General features: G+C 35.9%; 3 protein-coding genes across 3 annotated transcripts; 1 reads left to right on the plus strand and 2 right to left on the minus strand.

The window, feature by feature from the left end:
• Positions 1–1,441, minus strand: LOC124836862 (uncharacterized). Its single transcript, XM_047312098.2, has 3 exons — positions 1,251–1,441; positions 1,106–1,168; positions 1–422 (listed from the first exon to the last, which is right to left on the minus strand). The coding sequence occupies exons 1-3, from the start codon at positions 1,338–1,340 to the stop codon at positions 258–260; spliced, it is 318 nt and encodes a 105-aa protein (XP_047168054.1). The 5' UTR covers positions 1,341–1,441; the 3' UTR covers positions 1–257.
• A 5,301-nt stretch (positions 1,442–6,742) lies between these two features.
• On the plus strand, positions 6,743–9,191 carry LOC124836886 (BTB/POZ domain-containing protein At2g13690-like). Its single transcript, XM_047312127.2, has 2 exons — positions 6,743–7,477; positions 8,068–9,191. The coding sequence occupies exons 1-2, from the start codon at positions 6,899–6,901 to the stop codon at positions 8,998–9,000; spliced, it is 1,512 nt and encodes a 503-aa protein (XP_047168083.1). The 5' UTR covers positions 6,743–6,898; the 3' UTR covers positions 9,001–9,191.
• A 544-nt stretch (positions 9,192–9,735) lies between these two features.
• On the minus strand, positions 9,736–13,698 carry LOC124836887 (NAC domain-containing protein 82-like). The gene is made up of 4 exons (XM_047312128.2): positions 13,005–13,698; positions 12,424–12,701; positions 11,691–12,035; positions 9,736–10,408 (listed from the first exon to the last, which is right to left on the minus strand). Exons 1-4 carry the CDS (start codon positions 13,159–13,161, stop codon positions 10,199–10,201), a joined length of 990 nt encoding a protein of 329 aa, XP_047168084.1. The 5' UTR covers positions 13,162–13,698; the 3' UTR covers positions 9,736–10,198.
• Between the last annotated feature and the right edge of the window lie 328 nt (positions 13,699–14,026).

The raw sequence follows: 14,026 nt of genomic DNA on the forward strand, positions 1-14,026 counted from the left end.
TTGCTCCACCTGAACAACCGCCCATGATTTTGAATATATATAATCGAGTTCCAATTATTTTACAACGCCTTATCGTGTACTTAAACAACCAAAATGTGGTTGTTAAACAACCCAACAAATTGGAAAAGCATCCAATGGAAAGGAATAAGGAATCAAATGAAATTGTTGGGAACCCAAAACTTCAACTCAGGATATGTACAATATTCTACAATTATTGCACAAAAATATTAATATGCAACACATGTTGAATTATTGTTCTAGAAAGGTGCTGATGCTATGTCCCTGAATGCTGCTTCTGGGGCTACTTGTGTTGTTGCGTCTTTGGAATTCATCAGTTCCAGTTCTTCACCCAAATCTATGTCTATGTCCATTGTTGTGCCGGATCCTAAGCAGCAGGCGCCACTCACCACTGGTTGCAACCCCTGACAGTATTTAACTAAAATTCTTAACAATTATGTATTGCAGAGAAGTTTATCTTACATAAGAACTTATCATCTCAGTAATGCAAATTTTAATTTTTCAGAAGATGATGAGGAAAAATTTATGGAGATTCAGTAAAAATGAAACACGAGTTAAACCTAGTTGGACACCACCTTTGATCTAAAAGAGGGTTGTGGGTCGACAAACGATTATCATCACTAATACGCAATACATTTTTGTTTAAGCTCTTAACTGAAAGTTTAAAGACAATAGCTAGTAGTTTTGTACAAGTAACTCCAACCAATTTTGTAAATTTTAAAATTATTTATAAAAATGAAAGTATTAAATGCATAAGAGTCACAATAAAACTGTATATATATAGCATTAATTAGTAATATTTCCTGTAATTTTTTATTTTTAATGTGATTTGTCTACTTTAGCTAGTGTTTTTCCCCAATCCCTTCAACTTGCAATTGCCTTACAAAAACTATACACTAACGCACGGACGTTTCATTGCATGCCAAGAGCCGTAAATGTTCATGCAAGCATAATACCATTAAAAGAAAAATTCACACACGGAAACAAGATCCCAAGGTGTCATGCATGCATGTCTTTAAAACATATTACTAAACATGTTTTCAACAGGTGTAGAAAATAGATAAAGGAGCAGAATGGATATATTTACCTCCGTGAAAATTCTGGAAGCTTCTTCTATGGTCTTCGTGTTCAATATATATGCTGCCAATTCCTGTTGAAATCCACCACAATATTAAATCCCATGTTGATGACGTGATAGAAGAACAAAATAAAAGAAACGAACGATGACTTACCCTGGCCGATTGAATTTGGTGGATATTGAGAGTTCTGGGCTCCCTTTCGATTGACGAAGTCCTTCCAAGGGGTAATATGGGGGCCTCCATTTTCTTCTTCTTTTTCTCTGATATATTATGGTAATGATACCCAAATGCAAACCCGATCGTTAAATGAGAAAAGCTTGTTACTTTCTTAACGGTGGTGTAGGTGTTAGTATGGAAACAACTAAGGACGTTGAGGTGGGTGTATTATATAGTGGAGGAAGAGAGGCATTGATGGCGGTCTACTGTGACGTTACGCAACAACGTGGCAGGGGAGAAGGTGGGGTGCACGTGGCAGGGTGGATTCGTGGGTGATGATACAGATGGCACTCCGAAATGACGTTGTACGAATAGAGAAAATGGAAACACCTAGGTCATGCGAACGTGTTTTGTATGGATTCTAAAAGTGGAAAGCAGAAGAAAATAGCGTGAGAATATGTTTGATATTTTTTGTTTGTGCAGTTACGTGTTTGATGAGGGTCGACACTGGAAGAATCGGTGGACGGTTACGGCCTTGTGCTTGGGCCACGTCGCTTGACCAAGGGTGATAAACGTGTACGCATGCGATGCTGTGAATCGTCGTCGATGGAGACGTAAGATTTGTTGGGCCCAAATTCAGGCCTACGATGCTGTATGCACGTGACTCCCTGGACTTCCTTTGCTGGATTCATTAATAATAATATTCTATTCTCTTTGGGTCAATTATTCTGTCACTCGCTTTCCTGTCCCTCTCAAAATTTCTCCTTCCTTCTCTTTCTTCTTTTTCTTTTCCACCATTTTCTCTTACCAACTTTTCGCCTTATCAAAGGTTTGCGCTACTTTATTCAAAATGTAAATTATGTAAAAAGGCTTTAATATAACAGGATCCAAATTGGATCAAGGCCCGAGTCATGAGCCCAGCAAGGATACAAAAAGGAAATTCTTCCTGCACCTCCAATATCTTTTTTTGCATCTCAAAATTTTTCTAAATTCCTGAACTAACCATTTTACTAGAATAAAAAAACGTTTCTCTCTCACTATATTAACTCCGTCTAGGATGGCAAAAAGAAGTTTCTCTCTCGTTATATTAACTTCAGCAAAGAAATCCACGTTCGCGAATATTTGCAGATAAACTCTGTAATGGATAGTTGATATCTAAAAATATTTACTATATGTGAGTTGTGGATAACGAATATTTTAATACTTAACGGGTTGGGTATACTATCCGATATGTGAATACCTGTTACTCGAAAAAGATAAAAATAATAATTTAATTTATATTTTATTTAATTAAATTAAATTTAAAATAAAATTAATTTATATTTTTTAGATTAAATTTAATTAAAATTAAATTTTAGTTTATATTTATTTCATTTATATTCAATTTTTTATATTTTTCTGTAATTATATTTTAATTTTATTTTAAAAGTGTATAAAATATTTTTTTAATATTTGCAGGTATATACGATGGTGGTTTTAAAATATATGCGGATATTTTAGAAATAGATATTCGTGCGAATACCAGGTCGGGTTGCGGGTAGAATTTTCATTTTTGAGTCGGGTTGCGGATAGGTACTATCCGTGTCGATTCGACCCGTTGTCATCCCTAATTCCACTTACTCACTTTCATTCACTCACACTTTCTTTTAACCCTAACGCCACACCTCTCATACAAATAGTTCTTCTTTCTTTCCCTTATCCCTTACACCACATCCTTCACCACCACAACTTTTCTCACACGTCACCTTTAACCTTCAAGCATGATGGTATCCGTTTTGGGAATTAAATGGAGATTCATGAAGGAAACATCAACTTAAGCTAAGGCTAGGAGATTGGTATTGATATTGGTATCGCATAGTGGAATGTTTTAGACAAATGGTCAATAACTAAGAAATGATGGGTGAATTGATTCTTTTAAAAATTATGATTTTCTTTTACAACTTTTATCAAACAGTTTATACGCAAGAGCTGTAGAGCTAATTAAAGAAAATCACACAAAAAAATTTATCCTAGTTTGAATCAACAGATTCTACGTCTAGTTGTTAATCACTATAAATAGTGATTAATCTTTTTCACTAGAAATCAATAACATATTACAATATAGAAATAAGGATTGAGATCATAAACCACCTCTCTCAACAATAAGAGATGAAAGACACCTCTTTTTGATGCACAAAAGAACGAACATCTTGACTATGCTTTGTAGGTATACTCCACCACTTAAACACACCAAGAAAGAGCATTTCCTCCTACAACCACCAAGTTCACAAGCTCCCTTTGTTCTTCAAACATTCTACAAACATTAATTTCATTAGCATAGTTTCTCACTTTTATTCTTGAGCATTGCATAGCATTCATAAGAGTCAAATATTGAAAAAAAAATTCGTATTCGTTAGGAGATGACTCAGGGTTACTTTAACCCTATCTATTTTCTTGACTACTAACTTAACAATACTAAAGTTGTCTTAAAAAATAGTATTAATTTAATAGCTTCAAAGACAACGTATCACCCACTTATATGAGCAGCTTGGAGATGTTAACTTTGTAGAGACAAAGCAATTAGTTGAAGTATGACGCGAGGACCTACTTGCTCTATCTTATTAGATACACAATTTTTAGTATAAGAGCATCACATTCTTCTGTGTATCATACTTGATGTTCTTCAAAGACATACAGCCATATGACATTTATGTTTTAAAGTTGCTGCACTTGTCCACTTATATGAGCAATTTGAAGATGTTAATTTTGTACAGACAAAGCAATTAGCTGGATAATTAAAGGGCTTTAAATAGTTGTGACACTTACAATATTATGAGAATAAAAATAAAATCTGAAAATAAAATATCAATTATTTTAAAAATAAAACCTGCTTAATCTATCATAAAATAAGATTGTACCTAGATAAAACGAAAATCATAACTACCTTTTATCTTTATCTAAATCAAACTAAATATTACTAGATCCAAAACTAATAAAATAAAATAAAATTAAAACAAAATTATTAATAAAATCCTAAACTTTAAGTTTATTCTAACAAGATTTGGAATGAATTTATTTCAAATGTAAACTTTGCCCTTCATAATTTGTGTAATACTATGTAAAAAAATAAACTATTGAATTCCAAAGCTTGATAATCGATTCCAGCCCATAATTAACAATAAATAATGCACATATTCGGTTCTACATTTGTTGTACTCGTTCCGGTCCATACAACAAATTCAACGCTATATTGTATTTGGTTCTCGTTGTTATGTATTCGGTTTCGCTCCCTTCTTCATCATGGTTTGTTGTTGTATTCGATTCCCACTATACGCTGATGTGTTTCGAAACTTGGTGGTGCGCACTGTGAGGCGTGACGAAGATGGACGACATACAGAGGTCCATCCCAAGGGAATCGCAGCCCCAGTTGTTTGATTTTGTCAAAACCGAGGGCTTTTGGTTCGTCCACGATCACTTGGTTGGCAACCCCAACAGTGGCATTTTGGAGGAAAATTTGCAAGTGGGCGACTGCTTCAAGCATTGAAACTCGGTCGTGGAGGCGACTCACCAACTCGGGGGGGTCAATGATTGCGGTGCCTGGATGTGTGGCTTAGAATTGTTGGAGGTGTTTGTTCAATTGTGGATGATGCAGTGGAAGGGACCTTGTTGTTCTAAGGGTGAAGAGGGGTCGATTTGGACGAGATTGATGGTGTGTTGTTCCGCGTAATCGAGGAGGGAGGATTGAAGAAAACTTTCCACTTTCTTGGTTTGGAGAGCATATCCCACATGTATCTCTTACCTTCTGCAACTTCCGATTCAAACTTAGACATGTCTGGTTTATGTGAGAATCGAATGACACTGCAAATGAAGCGTTAACCAGCAGATTTATTTCTTCAAACACTCAAATAATCATAGTTTAGTTTTCTTCAATTTAAATTTAATATGAAGTTTGAATTACTACAACCACTATTTTACTATTACATATTATTTGAATTGATTTTTTCGTGTCATTAAAAAATGTAAATATTTATTAAATATTTTATTAGGATAAATTTATTCCAATATATAGAGAGATTTGCTAGTGTATATATTTTATATCCCTTTGTATCCTTTAAATAACATTTTTTTTACATTTTAAAAATTAATTTTAATTTTTTTTCTCTTTATAAATATTTTTACAATTAAATATAACATTATTAAATAATTTATAATTTTCAATTTCTACCAATTAAACAATTTTTTTATCTGTTACATTAATCCAATTCTACACTAATTCTCAAAAACTTTACTTTCAAATTCACTCTCACTTATCTCAAAATTCACTTAAATAAACAATCATTAATTCACCCTTAAATCTTCTCAAATCCTCAAAATCCACTTAAATAACCAATCATTAATTCACTTTAAATCTTCTCAAATCGATCCACTCACTCACTCCGAAAATTTTTTAATGTAAATACAGTCTTAATGACTTTATGTAAGACTAATTTATACACGACAACCAATCAATTAATGTCTAATTTGTTTTTATATTTAGCATTATTTCTTATTTTATTCCAATCAATTAATGTCTATTTTTTTATATTTAACATATTTTATTATTTTATTCTTGAAATTAACTTTATTTCTATCTTATCTCCCTTTTAATCCTTAAAAGTAATTGATAACTTAAATAAACCACAAATCTATAAGTGTTTTTTATAGATACTAAAATAGATTTTTTGAATGTAATGGTAAAAATAAAATGTTTCATATATATATATATATATATATATATATATATATTATTTTTAGCCGAACAAAAGAATTGGTTAAAATAAAAAATGTGAGAAAAATGAAAACTAAAATTGTGACAAAATTCAACATTATAATAATGGTAATTACCCAGAGAAAAACCCAAATGATTATATTGAAAATTTGAGGATGAAATGATTAGTTTCCTTCTTATTTGGTTGTTGACTAATACAAATGGGAATTTGGCAGGTTCCATGGTTGGTGCTGCTTGTCTATGGCTTTATGCTGTTGGATGCCTTGCCATCTGCCACTCACAAACCCTTTTAACATTTTCCCAAAATGATGCTATTTTCATCATCACTTATTCTCTTGTCACTTTGTTATCACTCAAATGCAAATGCAAATGCAAAAGCAATCATAATAGGCCCCACTTCCTTTTTTTCCTCTTAATCTTCCCAACTACCTTTCCACAACCAATTATCACATCTTAATCCACAATATAATCCTTAAACACCTTCTCTTAACCAACTTTACAGACCGTAAAAACCAACCTCAACGAAATTACCCATTATTCTGTTTCTTACTAATATGTGATGGCAAAAAAAGGTAGTCATAGCAAAAAATTAGGAAAAAAGATTCTGTAATAGTGCAACGGTAGAGTGTACGTATAGAGCAGAAGAGGACATGTGAGGTAATAAGAAAATGAAAAATGCCACAACACAAACAAGGAAAAACTTAAAACCCAAAACTTGTATTAATGCAAAGGTCAAGTCGAAAAAGAGAAACAAGTTATCCTCGTTTTCTTCACCCAAACACAAACTAAAATAACAGTCCAATAATAAAGCATCGCCATTGTCGAGAAGAAACACAATACAACTTCATCCTCTCTCTTACTCTTACTCTCTCTCTCTCTCTAACCGGTGACTTGCCCAATGAAAGGGTGGTCACGCCGGAAGCCTCGCCGGCGAGCGTGGTGCTGCTCGTTCGCAATCCCTCCCTCTAGTCCCGAACTCACTTCAATCTCCAAATCGCCTCACAAAGCGCAACCCTTTCCCAAAAGCAGCGTTTCGGTCCCTAACTCTCCTCAGAGCGCCAAATCTGGGTTCCCCATCGTGGGTCGGATCGACCCGCGCCGGATCTTGTCGCCGGGAAGAGTCTCTCCCATTGACTCGGATCCCACACCCTCCGTGTCGCAACTCCGATCCCCTAGCTTTCGAGCTCCCTCCCCGCCGCCGGTGGCGGATGCCGCGGCGCTGGACGTGAAGCTAAAGCTGCGAGGGAAGAACGGGGGGAGCATGGTGATGGAGGTGGACTCAGAGGTTCTTGAAGCGAACTCGGAGGTGTTTGCGGGTTTGATAGCGGATTGCAAGAGAGGTGGGGGTGGAGCGACGATGGAGGTGGAGAACTTGGGTGTGTTCAGTGACACCATCGAGCTTATGTTTGAAGATGATGATTGCATCACCAAGAAGCTCATCAACGTTGGCGTTTTTCGCTCCATTGACATTTTAGAGGTTCCTATTTCTTCACCTTTTGATCTCTGTTCATTTTACTTACATTCGGAAGTTTTTCGTTTGACAAAATTGCTCATTTTGTCGCGGCCGTTGATTCATAGAGTGGCATGAAGTTAAGTAGAAATCTTTTATAACAGGAAAAATATTTGGAACTATCGACCAACGTATGTATGACAAAACCTGTAAAGAGTGGATAGAGGGGTTGTTTTAGTTTTATCATTGTTCTCGACTTCAAGATTTGAGAATATAATTGGTTGGAGAAGAAATTTTACCAACACCTGAATCTTATCAAGTTGGAGTAGAATTAAAGAATCGTCCTGTTTCTCGAAAAAACTGGCAATAAAGTTTTCCATGTTAAATGTTTGAAGTTTTTAGTCTAAATGCATGTTAACCATAAAACTTAGTATAAACATTTTAGTGCAAAAGCTATCTAATATTCTTTTCATTACAAAATGAATTTGAAGTCTAGAATCAGTTTCATTGTATGGAATCAAATATATGAATGGTTGTGAATATTATTTGGGATGATTTAACGTGCATAGAAACTAGCACTTAATCTTTGGCTGAGGTTGACTGATATATATTACTAGGTTTCGGCAGGAATTATGTTCACTAAGGGCGTTCGGTGTTGTTTAAAGTACCTTGAGGCGGTTCCTTGGACTGAGGAGGAAGAAGAGAAACTGAGGAGCCTTTTCACAAGATTTGAGTTCGATGATGCAACAACAAGAGACATTTTGGGAAGACTGTACTTGCACGACTCAATAGATTTCCGGCCAAACGTTGCACAACAACTTGTTCGGTCTATCACCACTTCTGAGGATGCAAATGCCAGAACTGAAATGAAGTCACTAGTCAAGGGTCTTCTCTGCAAAAGTTCTGTGTATGAGAAGAACCATCTTGACCTTAGCAAGGAGGATCTATTTACTGTTTGTGACTCGTGTTTGAGTTCACTTATCAGTCTCTTTGAAGAGGCATCAGATACCATGCGTCCTGAAAGGTTGATTACAAAAGACACGAGCAAGCCTCTGATTGAACGAATCTCAAGACAGGTTGATAACATTAACTGGTTGCTTGAAATTATGCTGGATGGGCAAGTGGCAGAGGACTTTGTGGATGTATGGGCACGTCAGGAAAAGCTTCTTAAAATGCATGACGTTACCTCCCCTATGATAAGATATGAGCTCAGTAGAGTCTCGGCAATCCTATTTGTTGCTATGGGTACGAGAAAACTGCAATGCCCTTTGGAGGCTAGATCAGGGCTTCTCCAAGCATGGTTTGGACCTATGCTGTTGGACTTTGGTTGGCTTCAAAGATGCAAAAAAGGGCTTGATATGAAGGCCTTGGAAGAGGCTATGGGGCAGACACTACTTACTTTACCTTTAAAGCAGCAGTATGTGCTGTTTATGGAATGGTTTCGGCATTTTTCAAGACATGGCACTGAGTGCCCAAATATGGGCAAGGCATTCCAAATTTGGTGGCGTAGATCTTTCTTAAGAAGTTCTGAGGCTGTTGAATCAAGATAGATGGTATCGTGATTTGTCTTTTATAGTGTGTAGAGTTGGAATTAAGTGAGATATTCTAATTTATTTGAACTGAATAACGTAGTTAAATAGGATCATCATCCTCGCAACTGACTGGCATCAGGTTTTCTAGATGTTTTCCCCTTTATTATTTGTTGACTACGGTGAATTAAAACCTGAAGGCTTCTACTCTATCTATCTCCTAGGATCGCTTCCCATGTTTTTCGACGTGATTGAGTCCAGTTGGGTGTAAATGGAATAAGGATAGATTTTGCGGACAGAATTGGAAATCTATCTTCCTCCGAAACCGCGATTGCCGAGAATCTCAACCTTCATTGAATCAAGGACTGTGGCTAGTTATTGTTTTTCATAACTTAGCTATTTTATAACATATGTACCTAACCATTTGCTGAGACTAGTTATGAGAAATGGGGATGGAGAGGGCGAATGTCGCATTTTACCTTTAAGAAGGAGCAATCTGGAGCTAGAAAAAGAACTTCTTGGCGGCAAAATCCTTGAAATCTTTCCAAACACGATCATAATAGCTATTTCGGATTATTTAATAACAAATTCCCAACAGTTTTTCATCTGATCGACTTGGGCATTAGTTCGCATCCGCATATCTAACCAAGGGATCCTTCAGACGATCCTTAACCAAGGGCAGATAGCAAGACCATCGGAATTTAGTGTCTATCTCGAATATATCACGATAACAAATTTCAGAAATGAACACTGAAATAAACAATTTCAATCATGAGAAAGAAATTATAAAATGAAATATACACAAATACAAACAATCACTCAGGACTTGAGTGTCAAAGTTCAAACCACAGAATAGCCTTATTTAAAAATATCTGATACCCTTAAATTGGGATCATGTTCGCATTTGATCAATCAAACTTGAAATTGATTTCTTTTTCTACTAATTTATAAATAGAATACTTTTGGTCCCCAATCTATGATGGTATAGTTGATGATAAAGGACCAAAAACAGACTATCTTCAAATTAGAGGACGAAAAAATTACTTTAAAATTTGAAAGATCAAACTCAAACTTAGTCCATACATAGGAAACCAAGAAGATATTTAAATCTAAAACAATTGTTTAAATAGCCATCTGGCTAGTTGCCAAAGGTCAGTTATAAGTCATCGCCAAAACAACCCCTTTATTGCGTATATTAACCTCAAGGTTGTGTATTTGGCTAGACCAATGAGATGTCTAGATCAGATAACTCTATGAAGTCCAAGCTCCAGACATCATCTGTAGTAACCATTCCGTTTGTGCTAAATTCAGCATTCTGGCCAGAGGATATACCAGCAAGATAAGCATCCAAGTAGGCATCCAAGCCCACGAATAATTCGGCTAAAGGTGGTACACCCCCAGCAATGTTTTCTTGATCATTATCAGGTTTCTGTTATCCCACAAGAAAAAAAAATCAGCATCAAGAAATGAGTACACACAAGCATATTACAAGACAAAGTGCATAGATAGGCTTAAAATTCAGATAAACAAACTGATAGGGTCCTAAGGGTCTATGTTAGGAAAAAAGGGACAAAAAACACGACATAAACGGTTAGAGGGTAGAGAAAGGGTGTTGGTCAGTTGGGAGGGTGTTAGTTTGTTTGGTTTGTTGTTAGTTGTTTTTGTACCCAGTATATATGGGTAAATAAGTGTCTTTTGGGGAGACGTTTTGTCTGTAATAAGAGTAGAGGGAGTTTTGTCTGTAATAAGAGTAGAGGGAGTTTTGTCTGTAATAAGAGTAGAGGGAGAAAGAATTGCTTCCTTGGTTGTTCTTGTGTTGAGTGTTTTCCAACAATAAAGAATCATTTGCAGTTTACGTGTGTTGAGTGTGTGTTTTTGCCGTGTGGTTCAAACCAGCGGGTAATCTGGGTTTCTTGTCACCAAAAATCCTATCACAAACACTGAATTAGGCTAGTGGAAGGATAAAGTTTCAAATCTCATTGTTATCATGATTCCACACAAAAAAATCTGCAAAAGCTACTCAATATGCTATCCGACATAGAAGAAATTCCATATATAGTATTGCTACATTTTGAGAAACTTCTCCATAACTACTACTTCAAAGATAAGAAAATAAATTAAAATTCTCGCATAAACTAAAATGAACCGATGCACTCTATTTTCAAAAAACCTCAATTTGACTTCTTTAAAAGCTAAAAACTATTTTCATTTAACTGACTTTCTTTCATGAACTAACCACAGATACCAGGAGATTGAAGAAGGCATTTTAAAACAATTAAGAGGAGCAGGGGGAGAAGCCCACAAGATTCTTTGATGACACTTGGCTCAAAAAGCAGAACAACTAGATAGACAGCTACGGTATTTAGCATATGGGCCTTAAATCCTTTAAAATATAACTTCTGATAAGAGTAAAAAACAGATTATAATACTAAAAAGAATGGTGTGTGCACAGAAAGCAACCCAGAGTGTATGTCTAATACAACATATCCAGGGTAACAAGAATATATTCACTTTCCACAGATATCTAGCATAAGCCCATATACCACAATCAATTGATAAAGTGAAAAGGAATTATGGAGGCAATACAAGGGGATAGATACGGTTATAAACACTACAGAAAATAGGAAGTGCTGAAACATCACACGGCAAAAGAAACATTATAGGCTTCCAGCATTTCCCAAAAGAACACAAACAAGAAATAAATACCAAACCTCAAACAATCTGTCACCATCTTCAGAAATATCATTCATCCGTAAAATATCTTCATCATCATTGTTAACAACTTGATCATTTGGATCAGAAGGATCCGCGGTTCCAGGTAAAGGCATTGATCTTGATAGACATGATGTACATCCACTAGCAGGGACGGAATTGTCCTTTGGGACAGAAGCATCGGATGTCATAGGCAAGATGGGAACTGGTGCAGTTGAAGCAGTACAAGGGATTTCCAGTTCTTCATCGCTCCACTCTTCCTCATTAAATGGCCTTGCATATTGCGCCCCATTCCTGGGACCAAGACCTTCCTTTTCAAATACCTTGCAGACTACATAAGAATTCTATCACAAAAATACACCAGGGAGAACAAATTAAAATACATTCAGAAGGATAACACGATCTCAAAATCAGCAACTAAGTTTAAGAATGTGTGAAGGGCACCAAACTAAGTTATATAGAAATAGACAACAAATCTCTCAACAGGTACAAGGCAAAACAATGAATGCAACAGCAACACAGTCGGTGGCAGCCAGCCACCCTAAATTAGAGCATTCAAAGATACCAACAGTAGCAAGAATGATACCATACATCCTTATGTTACGTTCGATCACAATCAAAGGCACAACTTCTATAAACTTCCATATATCAAACAGTTAACAATAAACTGTAATAGAGCTCTTTTATAAAAACATTTTAACAGTACATAATAATCAAGCTGTAAAAGGATACCTGTGCAATTCCTTTGTCAGCAAGGTCCTTATCTTCAAGCCTATGCTCATGCATAACCCAATTAGTTCGTTCACCTTTAGGCGATTTACCCTTGTGAAATATCAGTGTTCTAATCATCCCCACCGTTTTATTATTGTACTGAACAGGTCTATCCCTCCCAGTAGCTTTCCAGTACCCAATTTCAGTAGCGCGCTTGATCCTACTCCCACTGCCATATTTCTTCTCCAGTGGGCAGAAGAAGTACCATTCCAATTCCCCAGTTCTTAGACAAGACTTAGCTGAAAAACAATCCACAAAAAATTAACCCCAAGCAAACAAAACGACACAGTCAATAGTCCGGATTGAATAAGCTCCTCCATAATCATTTACCAATTAAAAAAAATCGAAATTAATTAAGCTTGTTCTATAAAAGCTAGAATCAACTTATCCACTTAGCTTTCATAGAGTCTCTATTTTCTCCAAATTACCGAAGTGCGAAATTTGATTTGAGTTTATTCATTTCATTTTCTTTTACCCTTAACTGTTTAGGAAAAAAAAATCTAATTGATGATGACACAACTAAGCTAAATTGGGGTATGTACCTGGGAGATCCCATGGAGCATATCTGTAAATGTCAAGTTCAGCAATGGCACCACCAAAGAACTTTTTCCCCATCACTTTCCTTTTCAGAAAGTACACAACCAACTCGACACCCGAGGGGTGGAACCGAAACCCCGGTTTCAATCTCGATACAGCCATCGAATCGAAAATAAAACACCACACAACACTTTCGTTTTTGTTTTTTTTTATTATTGTAGTTTACTTTTAAAATTTGAATGGAAACCTCGTGCGCGAACAACGATTACTAGTATTTCAGGAACGACGTGTGGAAGGAAGGAAAAGAAAAGAAAACCCTAAGTGCTAGAGATGTGTCAAGTCCAGTGGCGAAAGCGGATCCTCGAGGAACAGCGAAGCCTTGCACGGTTAGTGAAGCAGGAGCGGTGGCCGACGATGGATGAAGACACTCCAATTTCGAGGTAAACAGACATCGGCGCGGTGAAACCCTAAAAGGAAAATAGATCGATTCGAGAGAGGAACGAGCGACGAAGCTCGGATGAGTATGTGAGGAAGAGAGAAGAGAGAGAGGAAGAAGAAAATTGAAGTTGCGATAGGATTTGGGGCTGAGTGAGAAGGGTGAACTTTTGTAAGGAATTGAGCTTCGACTCTCTCTCTCTCTCTATGTGTGTTTGGTCTTTGAAAATTAGAATTGCAAGGAAAGTGAGGGAGTGTTACTAGAGAGGGTGGAGTGGAGAAGCATAGCAACCGCGTCTGGAACACGGTGAAGGTTCTGGACTCCTGGCCCAGCAATTTTTTTTTAACCAATAAGAAAAAACTTGTAATAAAACTTAAATTATTATATGTATAATTGTAAATAAATTTTAAAGTGTCAAATGTAAAAGAATTTTATTTATAAATAAATTTGTTTCAAATTTTGAATAAAATTATCATATTTCCTTTTTTTCGTATAAATATTTATAAAGATTTTTTTTTATATCTTAGATTATTTACATTTTTCTCAGTTTCTTGAGATAGCACGAAATTTTTTTTGACACTCATAACTTTT

This window comes from Vigna umbellata, chromosome 1 (assembly GCF_029865625.1).
Source record: "Vigna umbellata cultivar VRB3 chromosome 1, Vumbellata_1.0, whole genome shotgun sequence".
Lineage (NCBI taxonomy): Eukaryota > Viridiplantae > Streptophyta > Magnoliopsida > Fabales > Fabaceae > Vigna > Vigna umbellata.

Coding starts and splice junctions, on each gene's coding strand:
- LOC124836886 (XM_047312127.2), top strand. CDS start 6,899: ATGAAAGGGTGGTCACGCCGGAAGCCTCGCCGGCGAGCGTGGTGCTGC. Junction 7,478..8,067: donor GCTCCATTGACATTTTAGAG/GTTCCTATTTCT, acceptor ATATATTACTAG/GTTTCGGCAGGAATTATGTT.
- LOC124836887 (XM_047312128.2), bottom strand. CDS start 13,161: ATGGCTGTATCGAGATTGAAACCGGGGTTTCGGTTCCACCCCTCGGGT. Junction 12,702..13,004: donor TGCTCCATGGGATCTCCCAG/GTACATACCCCA, acceptor ATTGTTTTTCAG/CTAAGTCTTGTCTAAGAACT. Junction 10,409..11,690: donor ATGGTGACAGATTGTTTGAG/GTTTGGTATTTA, acceptor GTGGGATAACAG/AAACCTGATAATGATCAAGA.
- LOC124836862 (XM_047312098.2), bottom strand. CDS start 1,340: ATGGAGGCCCCCATATTACCCCTTGGAAGGACTTCGTCAATCGAAAGG. Junction 1,169..1,250: donor ACCAAATTCAATCGGCCAGG/GTAAGTCATCGT, acceptor GGATTTCAACAG/GAATTGGCAGCATATATATT. Junction 423..1,105: donor CTTCCAGAATTTTCACGGAG/GTAAATATATCC, acceptor AAATACTGTCAG/GGGTTGCAACCAGTGGTGAG.